The 25,428-nt window shown below is 43.3% G+C and overlaps 1 protein-coding gene across 2 annotated transcripts in view; it reads left to right on the plus strand.

Annotated features, from left to right (window-relative positions):
* The window catches only part of PDIA2 (protein disulfide isomerase family A member 2), a 709,180-nt gene that overhangs the window by 166,254 nt on the left and 517,498 nt on the right, over window positions 1-25,428 (plus strand). For both annotated transcript variants that reach the window (XM_085632194.1, XM_085632195.1), the window contains exons 2-3: window positions 6,178-6,384; window positions 20,186-20,319. In XM_085632194.1, the coding sequence (XP_085488320.1) occupies window positions 6,178-6,384; window positions 20,186-20,319 (341 nt within the window). The remainder of the gene's footprint in view (window positions 1-6,177; window positions 6,385-20,185; window positions 20,320-25,428) is intronic.

Raw genomic sequence — 25,428 nt, forward strand, 5'->3', positions numbered from 1 at the left:
GCAGTAACTATAACGGGGGAATTTCATTGGTTTTTTAACAGTAAAATTTCCGCTAACTATAACATGTGTGAAACCTATGGTTTTTTCAGTGAATTTGCAAGGTTTTTTAAATGCTAATTCCTAACTATAACGTGTGTGAAACCTATGGTTTTTTCAGTGAATTTGTACGGTTTTTTAAATGCTAAGTTACTTTACGCCATTCGTGGCGTGCGCGCCCACTTAACGCAGTTCGTTCTGTGAGCGCACGATGCGCTTCGCGCACCGTGCGCGCACAGTGAGCACGCGGTGCGCTTCGCGCACCGCGCGCCCACTTTACGCAGTTAGTGCCATGCACGCACGGTGGGCACGCGGTGCGCTACGTGCACCGCGTGCCCACGTTACGCTAGATGGGCCATGTACGCACGATGCGCTTTGCGCACCGTGCGCACATGGAGGACATATGATGCACTTCGTTTTGAAAGGTAATATTTTAATTTTTCGTATATTTTATAAGCCATGCACAAATGGTGCCCTTCGGGCACCATTTGCACACGGGGTGGAGAGAAAGTGGATTATTTTTTTTTAATTTTTTTTTTTTTTAATATTTTAGTTTATCTCTCGTCTAATAAGCCATGCACAATTGGTGGCCTTCGGCCACCTATTGCACACGGGGTGGAGAGAGTGTGGATGATTTTTTTTTTTAATAATTTTTTACCGTACGCGTACGGTAAGCGTAATCGGCGAAATTACCGAAAAAATAAAAATTCCGTTTTTGGCCTTGGGGGATCTTTGGGGACTCCCTCAACATGCCTATGTGTGTGGGAGCTGTCTAAACAGCCCCTTTACATGTTTTTGGGCTTTACATTTTAAAAATCACTCTCAGTGCGAGAGAGAAAATGGCGGCCGCCGCTTCCTGGTTTCGGCCGATTCGAATGTTTACTAAGATCTAAGAGCCAATCAGAATCGCGCTCGCGCACGCCACCGTACGCGTACGGTAAGCGTACCGTAAGCGCACCGTAGGCTGGCTCAGATATATATATTGATTTAAAGGCTATTTTCTCAGAATCTACTGAACAGATTTACACCAAACCTACAAAAGGCACTTCCTTGACCTGAGGACTACCTCTCTGCCAAATTTCTAGTAATTCTGTTCAGCCGTTCGGGCTGTAGCCCTGTCTAAAGGTCCTATGGAAAAATGCATGGGAAAAACGCGTTTTGGGACCCCCCTTTTATCTCAGCCCCCGCTTGACGAATCCCCCCGAGACTTTCAGGGTAGGAGCGGAGCGTAGCGCCTCACCTATTTTGAAAAATTCGCGAGGATTCGTCGACTGGCGCCAAAGTTATTCAAAATAGAATGTTGCGGATTTCCTATGGAAACGTGGTCCTAACTATAACTACCTACTGGCGACCGCCAGTAGGTAATATATATATATATATATATATATATATATATATATATATATATATATATATGTCCCAAAATATCCAATTTCAATGCGCTCTCAGTCACCAAGAAAAAGCCAAGTCCAGAGAAGTGCCGATAGGGGTGTTTATTACTCACAACGCGTTTCAACTCGTTGCAGAGTCTTGATCACGTGAGGATAGTGTGTGCAAGAAAGTTAGATACGTTTTTCGTAGGTGAAAATCAAAAAAGGACCACAAGGACTGAATAGCATATCCTGTGGCCACCATGGCAGACATCTTGGAGTGGTCAAAATAGACAGATAACTCATGTAAACGTACATACATTCGGAGTTCATAAGTTACAATTGATGTCATGGCCATGTAATGATTGAACATAATAATTCCGGATCATGTTGTCAAACAAGTCGTTATCATAATACTGCTTTTCAAACAAACCCTAAATAATAGGACTGCGCAAGCGTGAAACACATAGTGTGAGAGATGACATCAGAGTACACACCAATACGTACAATTATATTGCTATGGGCTTGTGTATCTCTCGTAGCAATGGCCCAATATGCTGACTCGTTTACATTAAGTATACCCTGTAATCCAACACATGTACTAGCAAGTACTGGCAAGTGCCTGTAAGTCGATACACATAGATCACATGAAAACAAAATAGTCCGTCTGGAAATATATCCACAGCAAGGTACAAATTTCATCAGCATCACCTACTGTGTACAAACTTCATCCATGTTAAGTGAAAAAGAGCGGGGGAATATATATATATATAAAACGGCGAAGCCTTCAAACGCCAAAGCCCTAAATTCCAGGCATAGCCATGTAATTTATTCAGTAATAAAATGAAAGCATCTCTTTCATTGCTGACTCATTTCGGCTAACACAATAAGTACCCTTGTTCACAGGTGCCAACAATTTAAGAAATGCCAAAGTGCTTTTTAAGAATGAGAAAACCTGTGTGCTTTCTCCAGTCTCAATACTAACAACGCACAAATTAATTTTATATGTCTTTATACTAATTAGCCACTAATCCTGTTTGGGTTCTACAGTAGTGTGCTACCCGCGTAAATGTGATTCAACATCGCATCAGGGGTAGCAAGCGCTATATAAATGCAAACCCTTCCCTCTTCTACTGCTCCACTATTACTTCCAGTCCAAATACCAAACTCACATGTCCACCGCTTAAATTAATTTTATGTCTCCCTATACAAATTCACCACTAAACCTTTTTTGGTTCAGGAGTAGCATGCTACTCTCCGAAAAGGAGTCCACGGTTCTCCCTTTCAATTACTACGAGTATTCAAATGTGCAAATCTCTTGGAAGGTTCACCCATTTGGCTTGGCCCACCTTAGTAGTATGCAAAATGTCTTCCTGCCTTTTGCAGGATGATGGACAGCTTATCAAGTAGCCCCCAGCACATTTCCCACCGATTTTGGTGAGGCATTCTTGATGCCAAGGATTATGAGGACATCTCCACCAACCATAGAAGCTCTCACTTTATATAGTTCAAAAGAAAGACCTTTGTTTGGTAGAGATTTACCTCTTTGTAGTCTTGTTCTATTCTCTATAGGATCTATAGGAGGATTGCTGTTATCATAAATGTTTGGAAAAATGCACACCAGGAATAAGCACATTGCCAAAATGCACACAAGGTCACTGGTGAAATTCCTTGTGCTCCATTATGCTGCTGTGGTGTGGGATGCATACAGGACATTTACCCAAGGAGGTGGCACTTAGTAATTAACCAGCAGAAATATCCACTTGGGTAGATATTTTGTGTAAATCTGTGGACTTTTGTTGGATAAAGGGGCAGGTGTGGTTACATTGTGGCCCAGTCACTCACACAGCTACTGACATACCCACATAGAAACTTAGACACCCACTCACACACTCAGATGCTCACATACCTACTGACAGACCCACACAGACACTAATATACCCATGTACAGACCCACTCACATGCCTACTCACAGAGCCACTCATATACCCACTCAAATACCTACTCAGACACTCTCACATACCATCAAACACTCACTCACAGATGTACTCAGACACTCTCACACCCACTCACAGAACCACTTAGACACTCTAACACCTACTCATAGACCCTTTCAGACACTCATGCACCCACTCACAGATCCACTCAGAAATATACACCCACTCACAGACCCAGTCAGACACTCATGTACCCACTTATAAGACCACTCATACTCTCTCACACCCACTTACAGACCTACTCAGAAACTCATGCTCTGACTCACAGACCTATTCAGAGACTCATGCACCCACTCACAGACTCATTCAGATACTCATGCACTCACTCACAGACTGAGTCACACACACACATAGAGGCACTCGCAAACCCACTTAGAAACTCACACCCACTCAAAGACCTACTCAGACACTCATGCAGCCACTCAGACACCTACTCAGACACTTACACACCCACTCAGATACTTACCCGCCCATTCACGGACACATAAAGATACTCACACACCCACTCACAGACCCATAAATCCACTCACACACCCACTCACTGAAATATGCAGCCACTCACACACACACACACACTCACAAAGGTTACAGGTTACAGTTAAAAATAAAATAAAAATGAAAAACTTCAAAATGTACTAAAATAACAAAGGTTACAGTAAGGAATTGACATTAAAAAACCTTTGAAATTCACTGAACCGTAGGAAATAGAATTAAAAAAACCTCAGAAATTCACTGAAAAAGCCAAAGGTTACAGGGACATTACATCAAGCCTTAGATTTCACTTGCACAAAACCAAATGAATTCAGCAGGCATACTTAACTGTGCTAACTATAACGTATGCCCTGCAATGCACTGCTTATGACCTCACATATTACATTACTCATGACATGGTTACTGACATCACGGATGACCCCTCAAATTCCATCAATGGTCGCATCATCTACAGAACCACCTACACCCTCATAAAACCACTCATACACCCACTCACCTACCCATACACCTACTCACACAGCCACTCACTAACCCATACAGTCTCTTACAATGCCACTCACCCATACAGCTACTCACACACCCCCTTATTCACCCAGACAGCTACTCATACCCCTACTCACTCACCCATATATCCTCTCAACAAAGTGACTCGCTCACTCATATAACCACTCATGTACCCACTCACACACCCACACAACCACTTATATACCCATTCACACATCTACAGAAACACCCATGCAACCACACACTCAGTTAAACAAACACCCACTCAAACAGTTACTTACTCATCCATACAACCACGTGTATATACAGTTGTTCATCCATACAGCCACTCCCACAGCTACTCACTTACTCATACAGCAATTACTTACCCATACACCTACTCAAACAGCCACTCTCACTTACAGTCCCTCACATAGTCACTCACTCACCCCCACAGCTACTCACACACCCACTTATTCACCCATACAGCCACTCACACCCCTACTCACTCACACATACAACCACTCAAGTACCCACTCACACACCCACACAATCACTTATATACCCATTCACACATCCATAGAAACAGTGACATAACCATCCACTCATCTATACAGCTGATCACACAGACACCAACTCTTCAACACACCACTCACATACCCACTGAGTTAACCAAACACCCACTCACTCTTACAGCCACTCACTTACTCTTACAGCCACTCACAAAGTTACTAACTCACCCATACCACTACTCACACACACACTTATTCACCCATACAGCTACTTACACGACCATGTATTCACCCATACAGCCATTCACACACCCATACAACCACTCACACATGGATGCAGACAGATGTTACTAATAAACAAGATCTAAATTATTCAACACATTCTTGGCAGTATTATATTTACCCATTTCAGCAATAAACATGTATTTTGTGAAATCTGTAAATTATATGACAAACGTGATAGCTCCATAATTATGCAGCATACACTGCAGCCATATAATCACACAATTCTACTGGCATTTGCCATCGGCCATTGTTTTACCAAAAACAGAGTGATGGATAGAATACTTAAATTAATTTCAGCCACTGGCAATCACTCGGGCTACATCCCAATCCATTGTTTATTGCCCCATGCCACCTCACTTTAGACCCAGCCTTATGCAAATCAGTCTTGACCCTGCTCCAAGGGAAAAGTCTAGCTCGAACTGCCAGACCAGGTCCTCCCTGTACCGCAACACAAGCAACCCAGGACCGTTTTTGCCCTTATTAGGGATCTTCAGATTGGTATAGCTTGGATCAAGTGGCACAGCGATCACAGAACCCTTGTCTGGACATACCCATCACATTTAGGGCATCCGAAACATAGTGATTGATGAAATGCTTGTATTAATCTCAGTCACTGGCAGTTGCTCTGGCCACATCCGAATCTGGCCAAATGCTGTATTTTTTTCTTTTCCCATTTTTACTAAGACAAATTATCCTAATTTACACTTTGTCCACCAAACACAAGCATCTCAAAAATGTTCAACAATTCTCAATGCACTTCACTTTCTTTATAACTCTTCAATGCAAAATAGTTGACATGCTTGCAGAGATCTTAAGCACAATGCATACTTAACACAAAACTACCACAACGTTGCTGTGAGCAGAAACACAATGCCAGAAACCCCACGACCACTAAGTGTTTCACCATTACAAAAAGTTACTTTACATCCACTAAACATTAGGCTCAATAAGTTCCTGTCTGTAGTTTGGCTCTTAAGCGACATAACTCTTTTTTTTTTCTAGACGTACCGGAGTGTGGCCATTGCCAGGCCTTAGCCCTGGAGTACACAAAGGCTGGAGAGATCCTGAAAAATGAGTCCTCAGACCTGAGACTGGCCAAAGTTGACGCAGAGGAGGAGCAAGAGCTGGGCAGCGAGTTTGGTGTGAGTGAATATCCAACCCTGCTCTTCTTCAAGAGTGGCAACCGGACCAACCCCATTCAGTATTCAGGTAGGCAGGAGACTTTGCATTATTATGACATTTGGGAATTTTTTACATGGGAAAGTTTTAGTCATTCCAGTCACAAGCACCCTGGTGAGGCACTGTAAAACAGGCTGTTGAAAAGAATAATTAAACACCATATTACTGTCTATCATACTGGAACAGACCTTAAGGATTCCTAAGTCTTGTGAGGGGTATAACTTGTTTAATTCCTAAGTGTAATTATGCATTAATTTCCTGATTTTTGCTTGCAGTTGTATCTCAATGTCAGGCTACAGACAAATGAGAAAAAACAAGGACCCCCTGAACAATGGATAGCTCAATTCCTAGAACAGGGACTTGAATAGTAATGACAAAAACTCCTAGGCAATATCAATAAGGTAAACAAATTACACAATATCCTAGACAATAAGAAGACCAAGGAAGACGGAAAAAATGTATTCAAAGTTGTTACTATTTTAATAATTTCTTCTCATATTATTTAAACAAATGATATTTATACAAAACCTTTAAAAAAACACAATATTTAACACATTACATGTAATCAATATGTATAAATAAAAGGTTAAAAAGTGGCAATATCTTTATTAACTCTACGCACGTTTCGGCGTATACAACGCCTTCTTCAGGAAAGCCACACAATTATCTAACAAAGAAAAAACATACTCAGATTTTATCAGTGGTTGTCTGTATCTTGTCATATTTTCTCATGAAAAACATCTATTTAAACAATACATATCTTTTTTTTAAAATATATAATAAAAAGCACAATATGCATCAATAGCAACAACCTATATACATAATCTGACGGTCTTCCTATATATCATACATTATGATTTTGTATTTATTTACTGTGCTATATCTGAGTGCTCAAAAATAAAGTTTAATGAAAGAGGTCTATCAAATAGTAAAGACCTGTAACATTATATAATCCAGAAACAATAAGATAGAAAATAAGTAGCCAATTACTCTCAGGTCCTGTTTCAATAGTGATTAAAACCTGCAACTCCATAGTTGGTGGATGTCTTTAATTCTAATAAATGGCTGAAAAAAACGTATGTATCACCATTATTATAAACCTGTATGATGGGGTCTAATCATCATTAATGTACATGGTAGCTGCTGTTTGTACAAGCTATCTATATAGTTTCATTTTGGTAAAGAAATTTGACGAGATTTATGCTCGTACGATATGCAATTGAAACTAATAAATCAATGTTAATAATTCAATAAGATCACAAAGAAATAAGGACTGTACTCTATTCGGTAACAGTATGAGCAATCATCATGCTCCAAAATTCGGACTGGTATTAGCGGACCGGAAAACTGAGATTGGTTATGAAAATCAAAGTATCTAGCATTGATCTATCACAATTGGTGTTAGTACACTGATATTATGCATGTTCATTAAGAACAGATAAACCACAATGACAAAAGGGATTACCAGATTAAAATGCAATGCACCGAATGTGCAACAATGTCTTATTAAGTTTAAAATCAACGGTTTCACGAAAAGGTCTGATGTCTACGAAAGAGAAGAATAAAAAATGACTATTTTTAATAGTAAATAGATTACAAAGAGATAGAGATATCCTTAACATTAAATAACTGTAGGTTTCTATTATCTTTTGATCTAAAGAGAATTTTAAAGGTCAATACCTGATTGTCAAACAAGCCTCGTATAGGTATATTGGAAAAACTGCCTGGTCCTACTAAATGTTAAAATCAGTAAGATGATATTCTGGAAAGCCTCTGAAAAAACAATACACAGTCTATTGTCAAAACCGAGACCTTATAAAAGAAAAAAGGATATATTATAAATCGGAGTAACAAGGAACCCCGTAATTACCTTGCAATAAAAGAAATTCAACGAAGACACTGGAACAAATGCTGGATATGTGATAGTGTTCCAAATATGTAGCTCAATAAGCATACACAGTAAAGGACTTATCTAGGAAGGAATGTAACAATATATATCTATGAGCATGTAAAACTACAGCTTCAGAATAAATCAAAGTCCCTATAGCTACACACTAGTAAGTACCTGATAAAAGAAGGCTTCAGGTAGGACCAGGCTAAGGATGGCTGATGGTGACGTCTTTGGAAAAGAGTATCAAATGTGTTGGTGCCATTCTACACATTATATACTCTATGTCTAGTCACATGATAATCATGTGATTCTAAAAAGTGTCATGTGACCGAGTTGGTGGTGGTCAAGGAAGACAGACTGGAGTGAAAATGGTCAGAGAAAACAGACTATATTGAAAACCATGGAAACTTTATTGTTCTGTCTGACAACATTTCAAAGACATATCAAACTGTTTGGTATTATAGATATCAATTACTATAATAACCTTGTATTATTTCAAAAACCTACTGGCCTGATATATATTATGTAACAATGAGTGATATATAATAAATTGAGAATTATGAAGATAGTAGCCAAAACTTTGTCCGAGTTGTAAAATCAACACAACTAAACGAAAGTTAGATTAAAAAATAATATCAAATATCGGACGATGTTTTGAAGGTATCAACTTATCAGATTTGACTGGTATTTATATAAATGTTTATATTGATTAAAAACGCAGTGGCCTAAACAACTATAATTAGATTCAGTATATCCAACATTCAATTTTAAGATGCGATCCCCACTCAGGTTATGGCATTCTCCCAGAGTATTTCACTATTCAGGCCATCCCTAAAAGTGTTAACAGTAAAAATCCCCCAAACTGCTTGTTTTTGACATTTTTTACATATTTTGAGACCCCTTTATTGTCGGGAGTCCTGATTCTTTCCAAGATTCTCCAATGGATGTCTTCTGGTTTATGATTCATGTCAATGAAATGTGTAACTAAGGGCGCTGTAATTTTGGCTGTTCTGACTGCAGAGCGGTGTTCAGTAATGTGAGTTTGAATTGCTCTTTAAGTCTCACCTACAAAGCCCAGGTTACAAGGACAACGAATGAAATATACAGTATTGTTTGTTTTACAGTTCCACATCTCGGTGGCTTCAATAGAAACCCCATTGTGGACTAGAATTTCACCTTCAATGATGGACTCACAAGATTTACAAGAGGAACATTTCATAGTACCTTTAACGAGCAAATTACCATTAATGGATTTTTGAATGAACATAGGTCTATTGGTCGTATTAATGAACAGTGAGCGAACAATGAAATCTTTGATATTTCTGTTTCGCCGATGTGCGAATAAAGGTTTGGTCAATTTACAACTATCTGGATTGCTATTAAGAATGTGCCAATTACTATTGATAATTTGTTTGACTTTAGTATCCATCGTGGAGTGTCTGGTGACACATACCAGCGGAATATTACTGTTGTTAACTTTAGGAGTCAGTCAGCCTTCAGAATTTCCTCATGCTAACGGTTTTTGTAAAAAAAAATTGCAGTAAGAATTACAGAAAGAGAGTGAGTTTAAGGAACACAGTGGAAGAGGCAAGATGGCGGCTGCTGCGGTGGCTGAGTGTGCTGGCTCCTAAACCATCTCCCTGCTGAAACCTCTTTCTCCTTGATTTTGGACCCTTACAATGGCGGAGAACAGCTAAAAGGGTGATCTTACCTCTCTGCAGCTTTACTCCTCCTCGAATGATTTGGCGCTCTTGGTCCTGGCTTTGGGGGTACCGCTGCCTTGCAGATTGATGGCGTAGAGGACCCCCAGCGTCTTCTCTCCATTTTCGCGCTACATCTATACAGTTGTAAAAATGCCTCCGAAGACCGGCACCAAAAGCAATAAGGGATGGGGGCTGCCGGCCGGTCCTAGTGGCTCTCAACAACCCACTCCGGATCCAGCAGGGAAGAATCACGAACATAAAGGGCGATGCTCCACCTCCGCAACAATGGCTGGGCCTCCCGGCTCCAGGGGCCAACAGAAGAAAAATGGCGTAGTGCGGGGTAAACAGATGGTCCCGGCTCTGTTCAAAACACAAAGCGACAAGAATAAATCAACGCGGGATCCGACAGCCAGCATAAAAAGGATTGGAAAGACCGATAGTTCATTGACTGTGCCGGCAGCTGCCCTGATATCACAAGACGCTGTTATCCAAGGTACAGAGCTGCCGCGCGCTGAACCATCCGCTCATGAAATGACTGGGGAATCGCAGGTGTGTGTTGGCGGGGAGTCAACCACTGATGCACTCATTCTCCCTGGTGGCAGTGGGGTGTCTGGGAGTTCAATAAGTTTGTCCCCCATAGATGGGCCCCCGGTGGCTGAAGACGGAATGGGAGCACAACAAGAGGGATGCATTATGGGAACTGAAGTCCTTCAGGAAGGTCAGGCAAAAACGGTAATTGAATCGCCTTAAATAGCGAATCATGTAGGAAACAAACCAACTACTCCTAATTGCTGACACAGCATGGAAATTGACTGATATTGAAAATTGCTCAAGGAGAAACAATCTTCATATTTTGGGTGTTCCCGAGGGCAAAGAGGGTGGAGACGCTCGACAATTCGTGATCTAATTTTTGAGGAGGCGTTTCCTGAACTTCACCATTGGGATTGGAAAATACAGCTCCAGAGGGCCCATCGATTCCCCTTTAATCTACATAAGAAGACTGGAGGACAGGCGGATAGCCGACCATGTGCCATCCTTATCTCCCTTAATAATTTCTTAGCCAGGGAAGCCCTCTACGATCTTGCTAGACCAGATAGGAAACGGAAGGCTAAGGGCTGTGACTTCTTTGTAAGGCCTGACTTCTGTCAAATAGCTGTTGAAAAAAGATGGCTCTTGCGGCAATTAATGCCGGCATGTCAGGCAAAGGGAGCACATGTTTTTCTACTCAATCCCGCTAAATTGAAAGTTATTTCCCACGGGCAAACACATTTTTTTCTATCTGAGATTCAAGCGAAGGAATTTTTGTCTTCATTATAGGCTTACAAGGGGTAGTTGAAATGGAGAATGGAAAGGTTTTTCATTTTTTCTGTTAAGTAAGAACAAGAAGGGTATTATAAGTCTGAATTAGGAGATGCTAACTTATTTTCTTCTCATAGATTTTCAATTTTTGTTTCTCCTTTTCCTTTTTTTGATCCCTTAATTGCTCACTAATATGTCCTGACTCTTTTCCAGAATTAATTTTCGTTATGTGGACGGGGGAGGTTTCGTTTAGTGGAGGGGGTGGAGGCCCGCTCAACATCACCAGGGACAGATGGTCCCTATCTCTCGAGAACTGGGGGGGTTGGGGAGGGAACTTTGGGGGTAGAGGGAGGGGACTTTGGGGGGGGAGTAAGGGTTGGGGGAGGGGTGGGGAGCACAACTGTTGGTTAATCTGTATATTCAGTTTTTACATCTTCATTTGAAAAGGGAAACATTGGCAACACCAAATTTCATAGCTTTCAAAGGCCAATTGAATCATATGTACTATGCTATTAGCTCAGTGAATGCACAGGTACTCAACATGGACAACGGCTAGTGACAAATTACACATTTGCTCTATTAATATTTGTGGGCTCAATGACCGTAAAAAAAGGAATCTATTTGCCAAAGTAATCAGCCATATGCAAATAGAAATTCTATGTGTACAGGAAACACATATAACTTGGTGCAAACGAAATTGGCTTAGAGATACAGTGCCTTGACCTATTGGCCTGTACACGTCAAGGCTCACTACACGGGGGTAGCAATTCTAGCAAAACACGGAGTTATAATCTGCAGACGCAAGAAGGAAGAACAATTGGGGCATTGGGTAATCTTGGAAGCCGATTTTAAAGGTGCTCTCTTCACAATTTGCTCCCTGTATGGTTCAAACCTAGATGACCCTGATAGTTTGAATTATATCAATATTGAACTAGCTGTTTGGCCATCGCCGCTGATTCTCTGCTGTGATTTTAACATTCATTTAGAGAATAGTTTTACTTCATATTCAGGCAGGAAGAGTAAGACTTTTAAAACACTGCAGGGGCTAGTCAGGGAACATGGATTAGTGGATATATGGCACAGACCTGGGGAGCCAGGTTTCACTTTTTTCTCTGCACCACATAACAAATTTGTTTGGCGGGATTACTTCTTTGGTTCATACCAAATAGCCGGAAATGCCAGTATTGAATTGTTTCCAAGAATAATCTCTGATCATAACCTAGGAACATACAGATATGGACATTTGACAAGAAACTTTTTTTAAATGAAGCCTACTGTAAAGATATGGCTAAATGGATCACAGATTTTTTTAAATAATAATAAGGGTACTGCTCCCGAAACCATAGTATGGGACGCGTATAAAGCTACTCTACGGGGGGAGACACTCAGTTTCTCTCTGTATCATCAAAAGATGGGCAAGGCTAAGATTAAGGGCTGGATTGATGATCTAAGGCTCGCAGAGGCTGAGCTTGTAAGGAAAATCAGTATTGCTCAAAATATAGATGAATGTCAACATCTAATCTCCGCCATTAAATCAAAAATACATCTACATTTTGCAGAAGAGCTCGCTGCAAAGTATATACAGCACAGATCTGATATTTATGAGTTTGGGGAAAACACTGGGAAATTATTGGCCAAACGTATCCAACAAAGGGCGACGGCGAATGGAATAGGCAGGATCCAAGATCCACAGGGTCAGATACAAGACACTCCGTTGGGAAGCCTTAGTGTATTTCAAATTTTTTATCATCGACTATATACTGCAGAAGGGGAAGCCACTATTGAAAGCATCAGGGAATTTTTAAATGAACAAAATACGGTGAAAGTCACACCTGAACAAAACGAGGCTCTTAATGCCCCAATCATCGGGGAGGAAGTCAAGATAGCAATAGGGTCTTTAGCTTCGGGTAAAGCAGTTGGGCCAGACGGGATTCCCCTAGAGTTTTTTAGAACATTCCGGCAAATGCTATGTCCTATATTGATATCTCTATTTCAACTTGCTCAACGGGGACAGACCCCCAAATCCTGGCAAAGACTACTATTGTAGTGTTTAAGAAAAAGGGCAAACCTGAACTCAACCCAGCATCTTACAGACCGATTACACTTATTACGGCGAACAGTAAGATTTACTCAAAAATAATTGCCTCTAGGCTGGGCCCCTCTGGTATCTATCAGACAGCACGGGTTCATCCCGGGATGGGACACAGCAGACTATGTTAAGAGAGCAATAGGCCTTTTTGATTGGGCACAGGCCACTGGATCACCGCTCGGGATGATCCTGTTAGACGCCAAAAAAGCGTTTGACAGGGTCTCCTGGCAGTTCCTTTGGTCTGTTTTACAATGGAAGGGATTTACTTCCGAAGTTATTCGAGCAGCTCAAGCTCTCTATATAACACCAGAAGCCGCTATCCGTATATCAGGGCAAATTTCACAAGCATTCAATATTAGTAAAGGAACAAGGCAGGGCCCGTTGGCTCTGCAGCGTAAGGTTCTTAAGGAATAATAGATTTTTTTCTTTTTTGGGGGTTGGGTTCCTGGTGGTGGTTTGAGGAGTTTTTCCGGCATCTTTTGACACGTTGGGAATGTAAGCATTCCACCCAGAGTCAGATGGGTCATGTGGGAGTGTGGGAACATGACGGGAGAGATGGAGGGTGTTGGAGGGAGGACCACCGGGGAGTCAGGGGGCCCCCTCCGGGGTACCTTCCTACCGCAAAGTTATAGCCGAGCGCCGCTGAGAAGCCTCCTAGGAGAGGTCTTTCTCCTCTGATCGTACTAGGCCCAGTAACACCACCACACAGGACTCCGTATCAGTTGCTTATCTAGGTACTTTATCAATAGTAGCACATTCTAAATATTTACAGGGGGATCGAGAGATCCTGAAAGAGTCTCAGTGTCTTTGTAGGGACAGGGTAGCGGGACAGTCTTAGTACCAGCCTGGTACGGGGAAGCTCTGCGCCAGACCTTGCGTTAGGCCGAAGGTGGCTCCGGGGATCGGAGCGGCAGGTGCTGGTCTCAAAGCAGCTCGGACGTGGAGAGCCGCGACGGTGTCTGCAGGGCTCGGGTGGTAGTTCCGCTTGGGTCGAGCCGCGACACAGTCAGCAGGGCTCCGGTGGTAGGTCCGCTTCGGTCGAGCCGCGACGAGGTCAGCTGGGCTCTGATGGTAAGTTCAACAAGGTCGGGCCGCGACAGCGTCAGCAGGGCCCCAAAGGTTCGTGAAGGTCTTTAAGCACGGTGGAGCCGCGACGTAGTCAGCAGGGCTCAGAGCGTGGTTCCAGGATGAGTCTTTCTCCGTAGGGTCAGCCGCGATCCGATCAGCAGGGCTCTTGACTCCGGGATACAACTGCAGTCCTGTTGCAGGGTCGCCCCAGATATAGGTCTGGAGCCCTTTGATGTCCGGACCCTTGCGCCCGGGGGGGCGGAGAGGCCGGGTCGGGAGCAGCCAGACGCTCAGCAGGAGAAGCGCCAGGCCCAGGAGAGCTGTGGGGCGATCGCACCTAGGTGTGGGAGGACGGTTGGGGGTCCCATCGATACTGCCCTCCGCCGGGAGTGGGGAAATGTTCACGTGGTACCCCCTGGCCAGTTTTTGGTGCCTTGATGTCGGGGCTTGCTGGGGCCGAGGCCGGGTTGAGCGGGGTCACGTAGGCTGGTGCGCAGAGTCACGTACAATCCAAAATGGAGGAGCCCCGAGGCGCAGGGGACCTCGTGCGGCTTGGCGAGGGGGAACAGGACCACGCCACGAGGCCGGCTCCAACAGAAGGACAGGGACATGAGGTCTAGTTTAGAGCGGCACAGTAGACAAACATTCCTAAAATGGTTTCCTTAGCCACCTGGAATGTGAAAGGATTGAATTTGCGCCTTAAACGGCAAAAAATCTGGAAATATCTTGCCGACTGCCAGTTCGATGTAATAGCGCTGCAAGAAACACATCTTAAACATTTTGATGAATTTATACTACGTCATAGAAGTTACCCCCTAATTTACAGGTCCTCTGCTAACTCCAAGCAGAGAGGGGTGGCTCTCCTATTTCACAGTGCAGCTAAATTTCAACCGGTCGACATAAAGACAGACAAGGATGGCAGGGCAATTATGATGATAGGGAAACTAAGAGGTAAGCTTTGCACACTCATCTCCATCTACGCACCCAACACAGGCCAGGCGATGTTCCTGACCTCTCTCCTAGATCAGATAAGTGCTTTTGCGAAAGGGCCTGTGGTGCTTATGGGGAACTTTAACCTTATGTGGCACGCCGAGCTAGACAGTACGCACCCACACAGGGCAGCTACTAGCAACTTCCCAAAGGGTCTCAAGTAGAAAATTAAGGCCTTGGGCCTGAAAGATGCATGGCAATCACTGAACCCCACTACTAAAGACTATTCATTTTTCTCACATGTCCATTTGTCCTATTCTAGACTTGATCACATATTTGTTAGTCAATCCATGCTATGATCCTTACAGGCGGCAAAAATGCTCCCGATTACGATTTCGGATCACAGCCTAGTGACTATTAGCCTCTCCTAGGGAAGCAGGGGGCAAGGCACTCCAAGATGGTATTTCCCACTCTCCATTAATAGGGATATGGTACTGAGGGATGAATTACGAACTGTCATTTCAGAATATTTTTAATTGAACCAACCCCATGCCATGTCTCCTCAGAATAACTCGGGCGCTTTTAAAGCAGTCATCAGGGGCAGATGTATCCAGTTGAACTCCACACTAAATAAACAAAGGGCAAAGGAAAGGGAAGAGTTCGAGATGGAACTAGAGAAGGTTGAGAAGGCACATAAGACCGCACCCTCTTGAGTGCTGCAGTGCCAGCTTAGTGCATTTCAGGGGAAAATAAAGGTAATTTATATGTACAGGGCTGAATACACACTCTTGAGACTTAGGCAGATATCCTACGCACAAGGGGGAAAGTGGGTTCTCACTTTGCATGACATATATCGGGGGCATTCAGGATGTGAATGGTGTACTGACTCACTCAGATGATTCCAAAGCCCGCATTTTCTGACAGTTTCATGGGGACCTTTACATTGGATCACCTTCTGATCCATCTGTGCAACAGCAATATCTAGACTCCCTAGACCTCCCCCACATTTTGCAGGCTGAGAGCAATCAATTAAACTAGCCTATCACGGCCAAGGAGGTGAGACAGGCAATCGCGAGGCTTTAACTCTTCTACAAGATTTACACGGCAGACCTGCTCCCCCACCTCACAGCTTTATTAATGCTATAGCTGATGTCTCCTTGGTGTCGACCTTCGTGGCTGAGGCCGTGGTCACAGTCATCCCCAAACCAGGGAAAAACCCTCAGACTTGCGCCTCCTATAGGCATGTTGCGTTGTTGAACTTAGACGCCAAAATATTCTCTGCAATGTAGGCTGCACGCATAGAGAACTTGATGCCTGCACTAATCCACCCTGATCAATCCGGCTTCATGAAAGGCAGACAGACGCATGACAACATCTGAAGGACAATACACCTAATTGAAAAGGTGTCCAAATTTAAGATTACAGTGATATTGGTGGGTTTAGACGTAGAGAATGCCTTTGACAGGGTGGATTGATCGTTTCTCTTCCTTACCATGCAAAAGTTTGGTTTTGGGGATAGATTCCTAAACATGGTTAAGGCTAACTATGGGAAGGGCATGTCATCACTCTTGTTTGCGTTAATCAGGGGTACTAGGCAGGGCTGCCCGTTTCCCCCCCCTCCTATTTGCCCTTAGCATTGAGCCCTTGGCTACTTGATTTAGGGCAAACCCGGAAATCAAGGGCATTCACTTTGGGGGCACAGAGCACAAGGCCTCCCTTTTCGCAGATGATATTCTGCTGACACTCACGGCCCCTGGTCCCTTGCTTCAGGCACTACAACCAGAACTGGGTGAATTCGAAGGGGTGGCGGGTTTTAAGGTTAATTTGTCAAAATCCTACATTCTGAATCTCACAGTCTCTCAGAAGGAGACTCAGCAACTCTGAGGGCAGACATCCCTTCAATGGGCTAGACATTCTCTGCAATACTTAGGTATTCAACTCACTCTAAAGATCTCAGACCTGTTTAAAGCAAACTATCCCATTTTACTATCACAGATCCAGCAAGAGCTTAAACGCTGGAAGCCATTATATATTTCCTGGCTCGGGCGGATAGCTGCCATTAAAATGACACTGCTTCCCAAGCTGCTCTATCTGTTCCAGGCACTCCCAGTCGACATGGACCGTGATCTATTACCACGGCTTCGCTCCCTCATTACTAAATTCATCTGGCAAGGGCACAGGGCACGACTTCCGTTTCATGTCCTACGCCGGCCCAGAAGGAGGGGGGTGTAGCACTTCCGGACTTTTCGCTTTATTACAAAGCGGCACAACTCAAAGTGATGGCGGAATGGTCCATGAGAGAGTCCGACAAACAATGGCTTCACATGGATAGGGCCATAGTAGGAAGGACAATATGGGATGTGCTCTGGAAACAGAAAAAAGACAGGCTGGCCAATGCTTACATCAGCAACCCGACACGCACTACTCTCAAGGTCTGGGATGAGGTTACAAAAGATGAGAGATAGACTAACTTCCACTCACCCTAAACTCCCATCCACTTCAATCCAGATTTTCCTCCAGCAAGGCGGGAGGGCCCATTTAACGGGTGGCGAAAGGAAGGATGCCTGAGGGTCTCCGACCTATTCCACAACTTTGAGTTGCTAACCTCTACAAGTTGCCAACAGGAATTTGGGGTTCCGAGTAGCAAGTATTTTCACTATCTCCAACTCAAACACTGGTTATCCCAACCACAGATGAGGGAAGCAGCCATCAGAGAGCATACACAGGTGGATACAGATACGGAGGGCGGGCTCAGCGAAAGGGACCATCTCAGCACTTTACTCAATGTTACTATCCACAATTCACGCTCCACAAGCACGCTATCCATCGTTCTGGGATCAGGTAGTGGGGAGAGACATTGCAGAAGAGGAATGGAATCACATATGGTCGGACATTTCCAAACATAATCATTCATTGTCTTTAAGGGAAGCTCACTACAAGACCTTGTTCGATAGGTATCTATACCGCTCCAAGCTCAAAAAGCTATTTCCAGACACTTCCGAGCAATGCTGGCACGGTTGCGGCCTTCTTGGGGATTTCCGTCACATATGGTGGGGTTGTCCCGCAATTAGAGCTTTTTGGGACGAGATTTTATCACATATTAAAGATTTGCTGGCTTACCCCATTCTGACATCTATAGAGGGGGTACACTTGGGAGTTAGGGATCCTGATCATGGGCATCAGACGAGGGTGGACAAGGCTATCTGGTGGGCTTGTCTTGGAGATGCCAAAATTACTATAGCAGCAGCTTGGAAAAAGAAGGAGGCACCTGCTCTATCGCTTTGGCACTCGTGTCTCTGGGGCGCCTCACCATGGAACGAATGGCTGATATCTTCAGGGACGAATACAAAAACTTTGAATACAAATGGGGCCCATTGATTGCTTTCCTGTCCCAAGGCCTTCCCTCTGCAGTATGTCGCCCTTCCGTCAGAGCTATGCACCTCTTTCAGTTTTAAGCTAACGACCACCAAACCCGATCTAGTGCCCCAATGTGTTAAGGAAGGCTCGATATCTGTGAGACAGGTATTGCCCAGCTGCACAGCTCAAAACTGACTGTTCACACGTGTACTTTAGAGGTTACACCACCAACAGGGAGGGAGGGGGGATGGGCGGGTTGGGGGGGTTGAATTGATTGGGTGATTTCTCCCATTGTTGGGTTTTGGTAAAATAGACATGACTCGCAAGGCGTGACAATGGCGTGTAGACTTTCCAAAGTCAGAAACTGAATCTGGTTAGATGATAATATTGGTAGGAAGCCCTGCCTGATTTGCAATGTGTAATATTCTATGCAGAAGTCTTGTTGAATAAAAAAAACTTTGACAAAAAAATAATGATGCTGGATGCTTCTTTATTCACTAAATAAAGATGTGCACGTACATAGATGATATGAAAATACTGGGCCAGTATCTACTGGACAATATTTTGCTGTATATGTCATCGACAAGGCAAAAGTCATTGTCTAACTCATTTTCATAACACAATTAATTAGGGGTACAGTTGCCTTCTCTCATATAGTCTTTTCAGCTACGGGGAAACACTCCACATAAAACAATTTTGAGGAGGATGTTGCTACATTGTGGGAAATTCCTTCTAGGAAATTAATGGCAAAAAGTCGATCTATCGGCTTTCTCAATGCTTGCTCGATTGTGTATCACACCTCACCCTAACTTCTGAAGAATTAATGAATAATAGAGTTCACTTAAAATAATACTGTTTCATGGTCTAACTCACTTCTATCATCCTAAGTCAAAATAAGGTGTAGAAACCTCATGTTGTGGAGGTGTCTGAAGTTTCCCTTCATGTACAGTATGAAGAAGATCATGGGAGAAGGCTAAAAAGGTTCAGGTTTCCCTATGAATCTATGCCGATGGCTGCTCTCAGAGGAATTAGAAACAGAAGCTACTCTTAAATGCACTCTTCTTAGTCAGAACTGCCCAACATCTATTGTTTAGTCGCCTTCTTTTTGATATTCAACTTATCCTCTCTACCCTTATTGGCTTGTCATTGCAGCTGCCAGTTAGGAAATATTCAGATTTCCCAATAAGCCAGTCCACAAATGGTTATAGCGATGGCACTAAACATACTCGAGCCATGTATTTATGAATGTATTTGTGAATAGTAAGGTCCCATGATGCCAGGTCTTTCAAGATCTTGTTATTTAGTTATGTTTCTGTAATCTGGGATCTGGCAACTGGATGTTCAAAATACTCTGTGAATTGGTGAGACATCAGCTTGAACAGCTAGCTATCCAAACGCTCCATCTGTTGGTGATAACTACAATGACTGTACCCATTCTCGGCTTAACGGCTGGTTCCCAATATGTAGCTAAACTCTAAATCTGTTGTTTCCTAGGAAAGCGAGATGTCAAAGGCTTTGTGCAGTGGATGCAGAGAAGGGCCAGTCCTGCTGCTGTTGAGCTCAAAGAGGAATCCAGCATTGAGAAATTCATCGCGTCCAAGAATATTACTGTTGTTGGTTTCTTCAAAGTAAGTGTCTGATTGCAGGGTAGTAGGTATATGGGCAGAAAGACTCTATGAGTGTACAAGTGAGAACATGGATACCTAATTTCAGGGATTTAGGCGAGAGATAAATGTGGGCTGCTAGATAGCAAATGCAGTAATGACAACATCATCAAATACATTTTCGCTTTTATGTTCAAATTGATTTTAATAAGGGTTCACCACTCTTTGATTGGTGGGGAGCAGGAAGTTTGCTAGGAAAAACCGCAACAGTTTTCTTCAATGAAGTTGTAAATTTAGAATGTTTCTTAATAACTTTTCTTCTGAAGAATTTAAGGACGTGACCGTATCCTGTCAGTGGTGTAATGTAAAATTAAGACACCGCTGCAGAATATAGGGAGGGGCCCATGTGTCTCTCATGTCTCAAAGATATTCATTGACCTTGGCTGCTTTGGAGGCCCCTTAAGGGCAGGGCCGTTTCTATGTGTTTTGCCACCCTAGGCGAGAATAGAAAAATGCCGCCCCCTCCCTTTTACTACCATCACTCTCCCCCTGTCATTCAGGATAGAAGAATTAATGCATTAGATATTCCCAAACTCATGCTTTTTGCCGCCCTCCCCCTTTTGCCGCCCTAGGCGGCCGCCTAGTCTTGCCTAATGGTAGAAATGGCCCTGCTTAAGGGTTGAGGGGCCTCATTAGCCGCAGAGGCTGCAGGGGCTTATCTTACGCCTCTGAAGTCTGTGGTCGTTTGCTCATTATTTTTGCAGACTCAAGATGGAAGTCTTGCTAGATATTTGCAAATGTCAATCAACGAGCAACGACCTGTTGCTTACAAAACCTTCTCAGACTGCATATAATATACTGTTTTAAATACTTAGGCCGTTATGTACTGGGATTTGGCTTAGGGCACTGGCGCAAGTCAGCATACTACTGTGCCGTACGCCAAAGTGAAAGGGCTAGAATGCACTGTATTTATGCAATGCCATCAAGCAACGGTGACTGTGTTTTTGGCAGGATTTTTTTGTGCAGAAATGGGCACCTTCCCCCACAGAAAATAACCCTAAGAAGAGTTTTCTTCTTTCTATGTGTGCTGCAGAATGAAGCACACAAGGAAAGAGGAAATAACGAGGAGAAATAAAGAAATTTCTCCTTGTTACACCTCACCTCAGGAGGCATAAGGATTTGGCACATCCCCAGGTTTACACCATCTTGCAAATCTGGGGCTGTGTCAAAATCTATGAGTCTTATGTGGGAAAACTCACTGCAACGCACATGGAATGCCTCCTGTGTGCAGAGTAAGGCAACACAGTGATTTCTGCTGCCTTGCCTTACTCCATATCTATGAGGCCATCCAAAGCCACACATAGTGGCTTTGCTAGCCTCATAGATATGATTTTGTAATCTGCGCCGCTGGAACATCACAAAAAGTGATGCTCATGCGGCGCAGGGAGCTCGTAAACAGGCCCCTCAGTTTCTCCAAATATATCTACAAATATATTGAGGTTTAGGCAAGTTGAACAATTAAGCAAGTAAAACAAAAATACTGTCCACATTTCAGTAATTGGCCAGACTTACAAAAGTATCACCGAACAGAGCGCAGCAACATTTTTGGCTACTGTGCTGCGTTTCATGACAGGGAGGGAGCAGGAGAGCGCCATATCTACAGAGATAGTTCACTCTCCTCTCCTCTCCCTACGACGGGTGCAGAACTTTGCTGCAGAGCGTCATGCACACACCTTTGCACCATAGAGGGTATGCGTCAGTCTAGCACAGGTTTTGTACTGGAAGGGTTACCTCCCAGTACAAAATAATATGCCTAGACAAGTTTTTTGAAAGTTTTCCTACTTTGTATGTATGCTGTACAGTGAAGCACCCATGCAAAGTCAAGAAGAAAAGGAAAAATAAAAACGTTTCTCCTTTTAACGCCTTCTTTCAAGTGGCTTTATTGTTTGACACAAAACTGTCTACTATTGTTAACAGATACGTATTTGAGTTAAAAGCATGGGTAGTTGCATGGGAATGCCCATGTACCACCCATGTAACGCCCCTTTGATGCTAAGTGATGCAAAGCAGTGCTTTGCACTGCTTTGTGTGACTCTTAGGCAATGTTCCGGTGCATAGTACTATTTTGCACTTGAAAGTATAGAACAAAAAAGCTTTTCACGCTGGGTTGCATCATTTTAGTAACACAAACATGGCATAAAATATTTGTAAATCTGTCCCTAAGGCTCTAGTATTTACTCAGATTGCCACTTGTTATGTGAACTGTTCTGTAAATTTGTAGAGTATGGCTAATCACCTGTGAGGGTTTCCAGGCACTGAGTAGGGCAGGCCTGATGCCGGAGGAGGAGACCATGCCTGTTTCATCTGGAAGGGCCATACCTTGAGCTTTCTTCAGAAGTTCATGAGGGAGGTAGAGGTTCTCAGGTGTTTTGGGTGGTTGTTGCAGTTCTTGGGTGCGAGATATGAGAAGGAACAACCTCTGCTTCTGGTCTTAATAATGCAAGGGAGTTGTGCAAAGCCTTGGATGCAGTTCAAAGTTGTCTGGTGTGTTGGTAGAAATTGAGACAATGGTTGAGGTAAACTTGACCAGTGTTGTGGAGAGCTTTGTAGGCATGGGTGAGAACCTTGAATTTACATCTTTCCTGGACTGGGAGCCAGTTGAAATTCCTTAGGTATGGAGAGATGTGGCAATTTTGCGGGATGTTCAGGATGAGTCTGGCGGTGGTGTTCTGGGTGCTTTGGAGTTGACATAGGACATGGGCTGTTTTCTGATGTAGATGACTATTTTTTAATCAAGTCTTCTTGTGATAAGAGCCTGGGTGACTGTTTGTTTGGTGTTTAGTGGGATCCACTTGAAAATCTTGTGTAACAGACGCAGGATGTGGAAACATATAGAGGAGACAGCAATGGTCTGTCTGCTCATGGATAGGTTGGTGTCCAGGATGATCCCAAGTTTCTTTGCATGGTCCACAGGGGTAGATGGGGCTCAGGTTTGGAGGGCCACCAAGAGGCAACTCAGGGAGAGTGTTTGTTGCTGAGGATTAGGACTTTGGTTTTGTCTGTGTTAAGCTGGAGGCAGTTGTTTTTCATCCAAGCAGCGGCATTTGACATGCAGTTGGTGAAGTATGTTTTAGTTGTGCTGGTAGAGTCGGTAAGGGAGAGGATGAGCTGTGTGTCGTCGGCGTAGAATACTATGTTGATGCCGTGGGCTCTGACAATGATCAGGAGAGGCGTCATAGACACTGCCACTCCATTTTCTGGCAACATTAGATGCAGGAATATTTGGGCTTGATAGCAGTGTTAATTTAAAACTGTCTTCCCGACCACTATCTCTATTTATTTTGTACCATGATCTAGGTTAATATCTATCTATCTATCTATCTATCTATCTATCTATCTATCTATCTATCTATCTATCTATCTATCTATCTATCTATCTATCTATCTATCTATCTATCTATCTATCTATCTATCTATCTATCTATCTATCTATCTATCTATCTATCTATCTATCCCTTATGCACCCATTGTTAGCCAAACTGTCACACTAATGGATCCACCCAGCTCTATTCTACCCATAGTTCATATACCATTTTGTGCAGCCACCCACCTACCACTGCCTACCCATCCATCTATCTAGTGACATATCGACTGCCCCTTGCATCTACTCAACATTTATTTCATGTCTACCCATTCAACATTTTGATTATCTATCTGCCCGCTCATTCATCTATGTAATTGCAACACATATCTATCCACCCACCTACTGGCTTATCTACTTAGACTTTACCAACCTATCAGTCACCTTCTCACCCCTCTACCAACTAATCTTTTATCCTACCTTTCCACCAATCTACACACAGTCTACCAATAAATCTCCTATCTCATCTACTTATCTATCTATGTATTACTTGAATCAGCAACCTCTCCCATCAATATTCCTACATGTGATTGACAGTATTGCGCTAAAGACTCAGTAAGATGCTGATAAATAAACATTCTGACCATTATGGTCTCAGCTCGGGTACAATTTCATCAAAGCTGCAGTGTATTTTCTCTTTCTATAATGTGTGGGTGTGTGTGCACCCACCTAAATCCTTATGTCTGAGAGGTGAGACTATTTTAATTTGATTAGTATCACACATTGTGACTGTAGTGCCATGGAAAGTGGCTGCTTTGAAAGACTTGTCATTACACAGGCTCTCGGGGTTATCTGACCAGAAGGTAGAACTGAGCATTTAATCTCCTAAATGGAAAGAGTTTGATAGACAATCTATTTCAGTCAAAAGACTTTGTGGTATTTCCACCATCTACTAACACCATAGTGTAAATTAATTGTGTTGTTCTAGGTACTTTAATTAGTCACAGCACAAAGAGGCTGGTGACACGTAGGGGTGGGGGGAATTTGCATAGTCGCGTTACGCAAAGTTCCGCGAAACGGCAAAAAATCTCCACGAGCACGCGGAATTCCACGGAATTGCTTGTACACTACAGCTGTAACTTTGACACCGCGCCGGCAAGGCGCAGGGGTCCTTTCAGTGAGCTGTCCATCATAGTGGGCGGGAAGACGTTGCATACCGCTAGTGTATGTGGGACTGGGCCAAACGGGCAGGGCTTCTATGCAAGTTCACATGCCTCTTGTTTATAAAGGGTCAGAGCACGATCTGAGCAGCAGATGAGGAGAAAGAACCTCCTGGTCACAGGAACTACACAGGGATTGTGCTTGAGAAAGTCATGGATGCAAAGACCTCCATCAAGCATCAGAGCTAATTTTTGACTGTAGATATACAGAGAAAGCACACCTGCCCAGCCTCGACCGAGCTCACGATTTTTTTGGGCTGATTAATGCATTACCGAATTTGAGCTTTAACTTGGGCACCTGCTTTATTTATTTCTGTAAGTGCTTCCTGTTGAGGTTTAATTTTTGTGACAGGAGCATCGTGCCAGGATGAATCCTGCCCAGCATATTTATCCAAGAAGATGCAATCGTTTTGTGCAATACCTCTACTCAACTGGAGTACTACTGGCTAATCAGTAAGTGCTACCTCGTTGGGTAAATATATAGTGCCGCCCTTTCCTACACTACAGCTGCTTAAAGGGCCAGAAGAGTTGTCTCCAGTGAAAACGTGTGTC

This window comes from Triturus cristatus, chromosome 10 (assembly GCF_964204655.1).
Source record: "Triturus cristatus chromosome 10, aTriCri1.1, whole genome shotgun sequence".
Taxonomy (NCBI): Eukaryota; Metazoa; Chordata; class Amphibia; order Caudata; family Salamandridae; genus Triturus; species Triturus cristatus.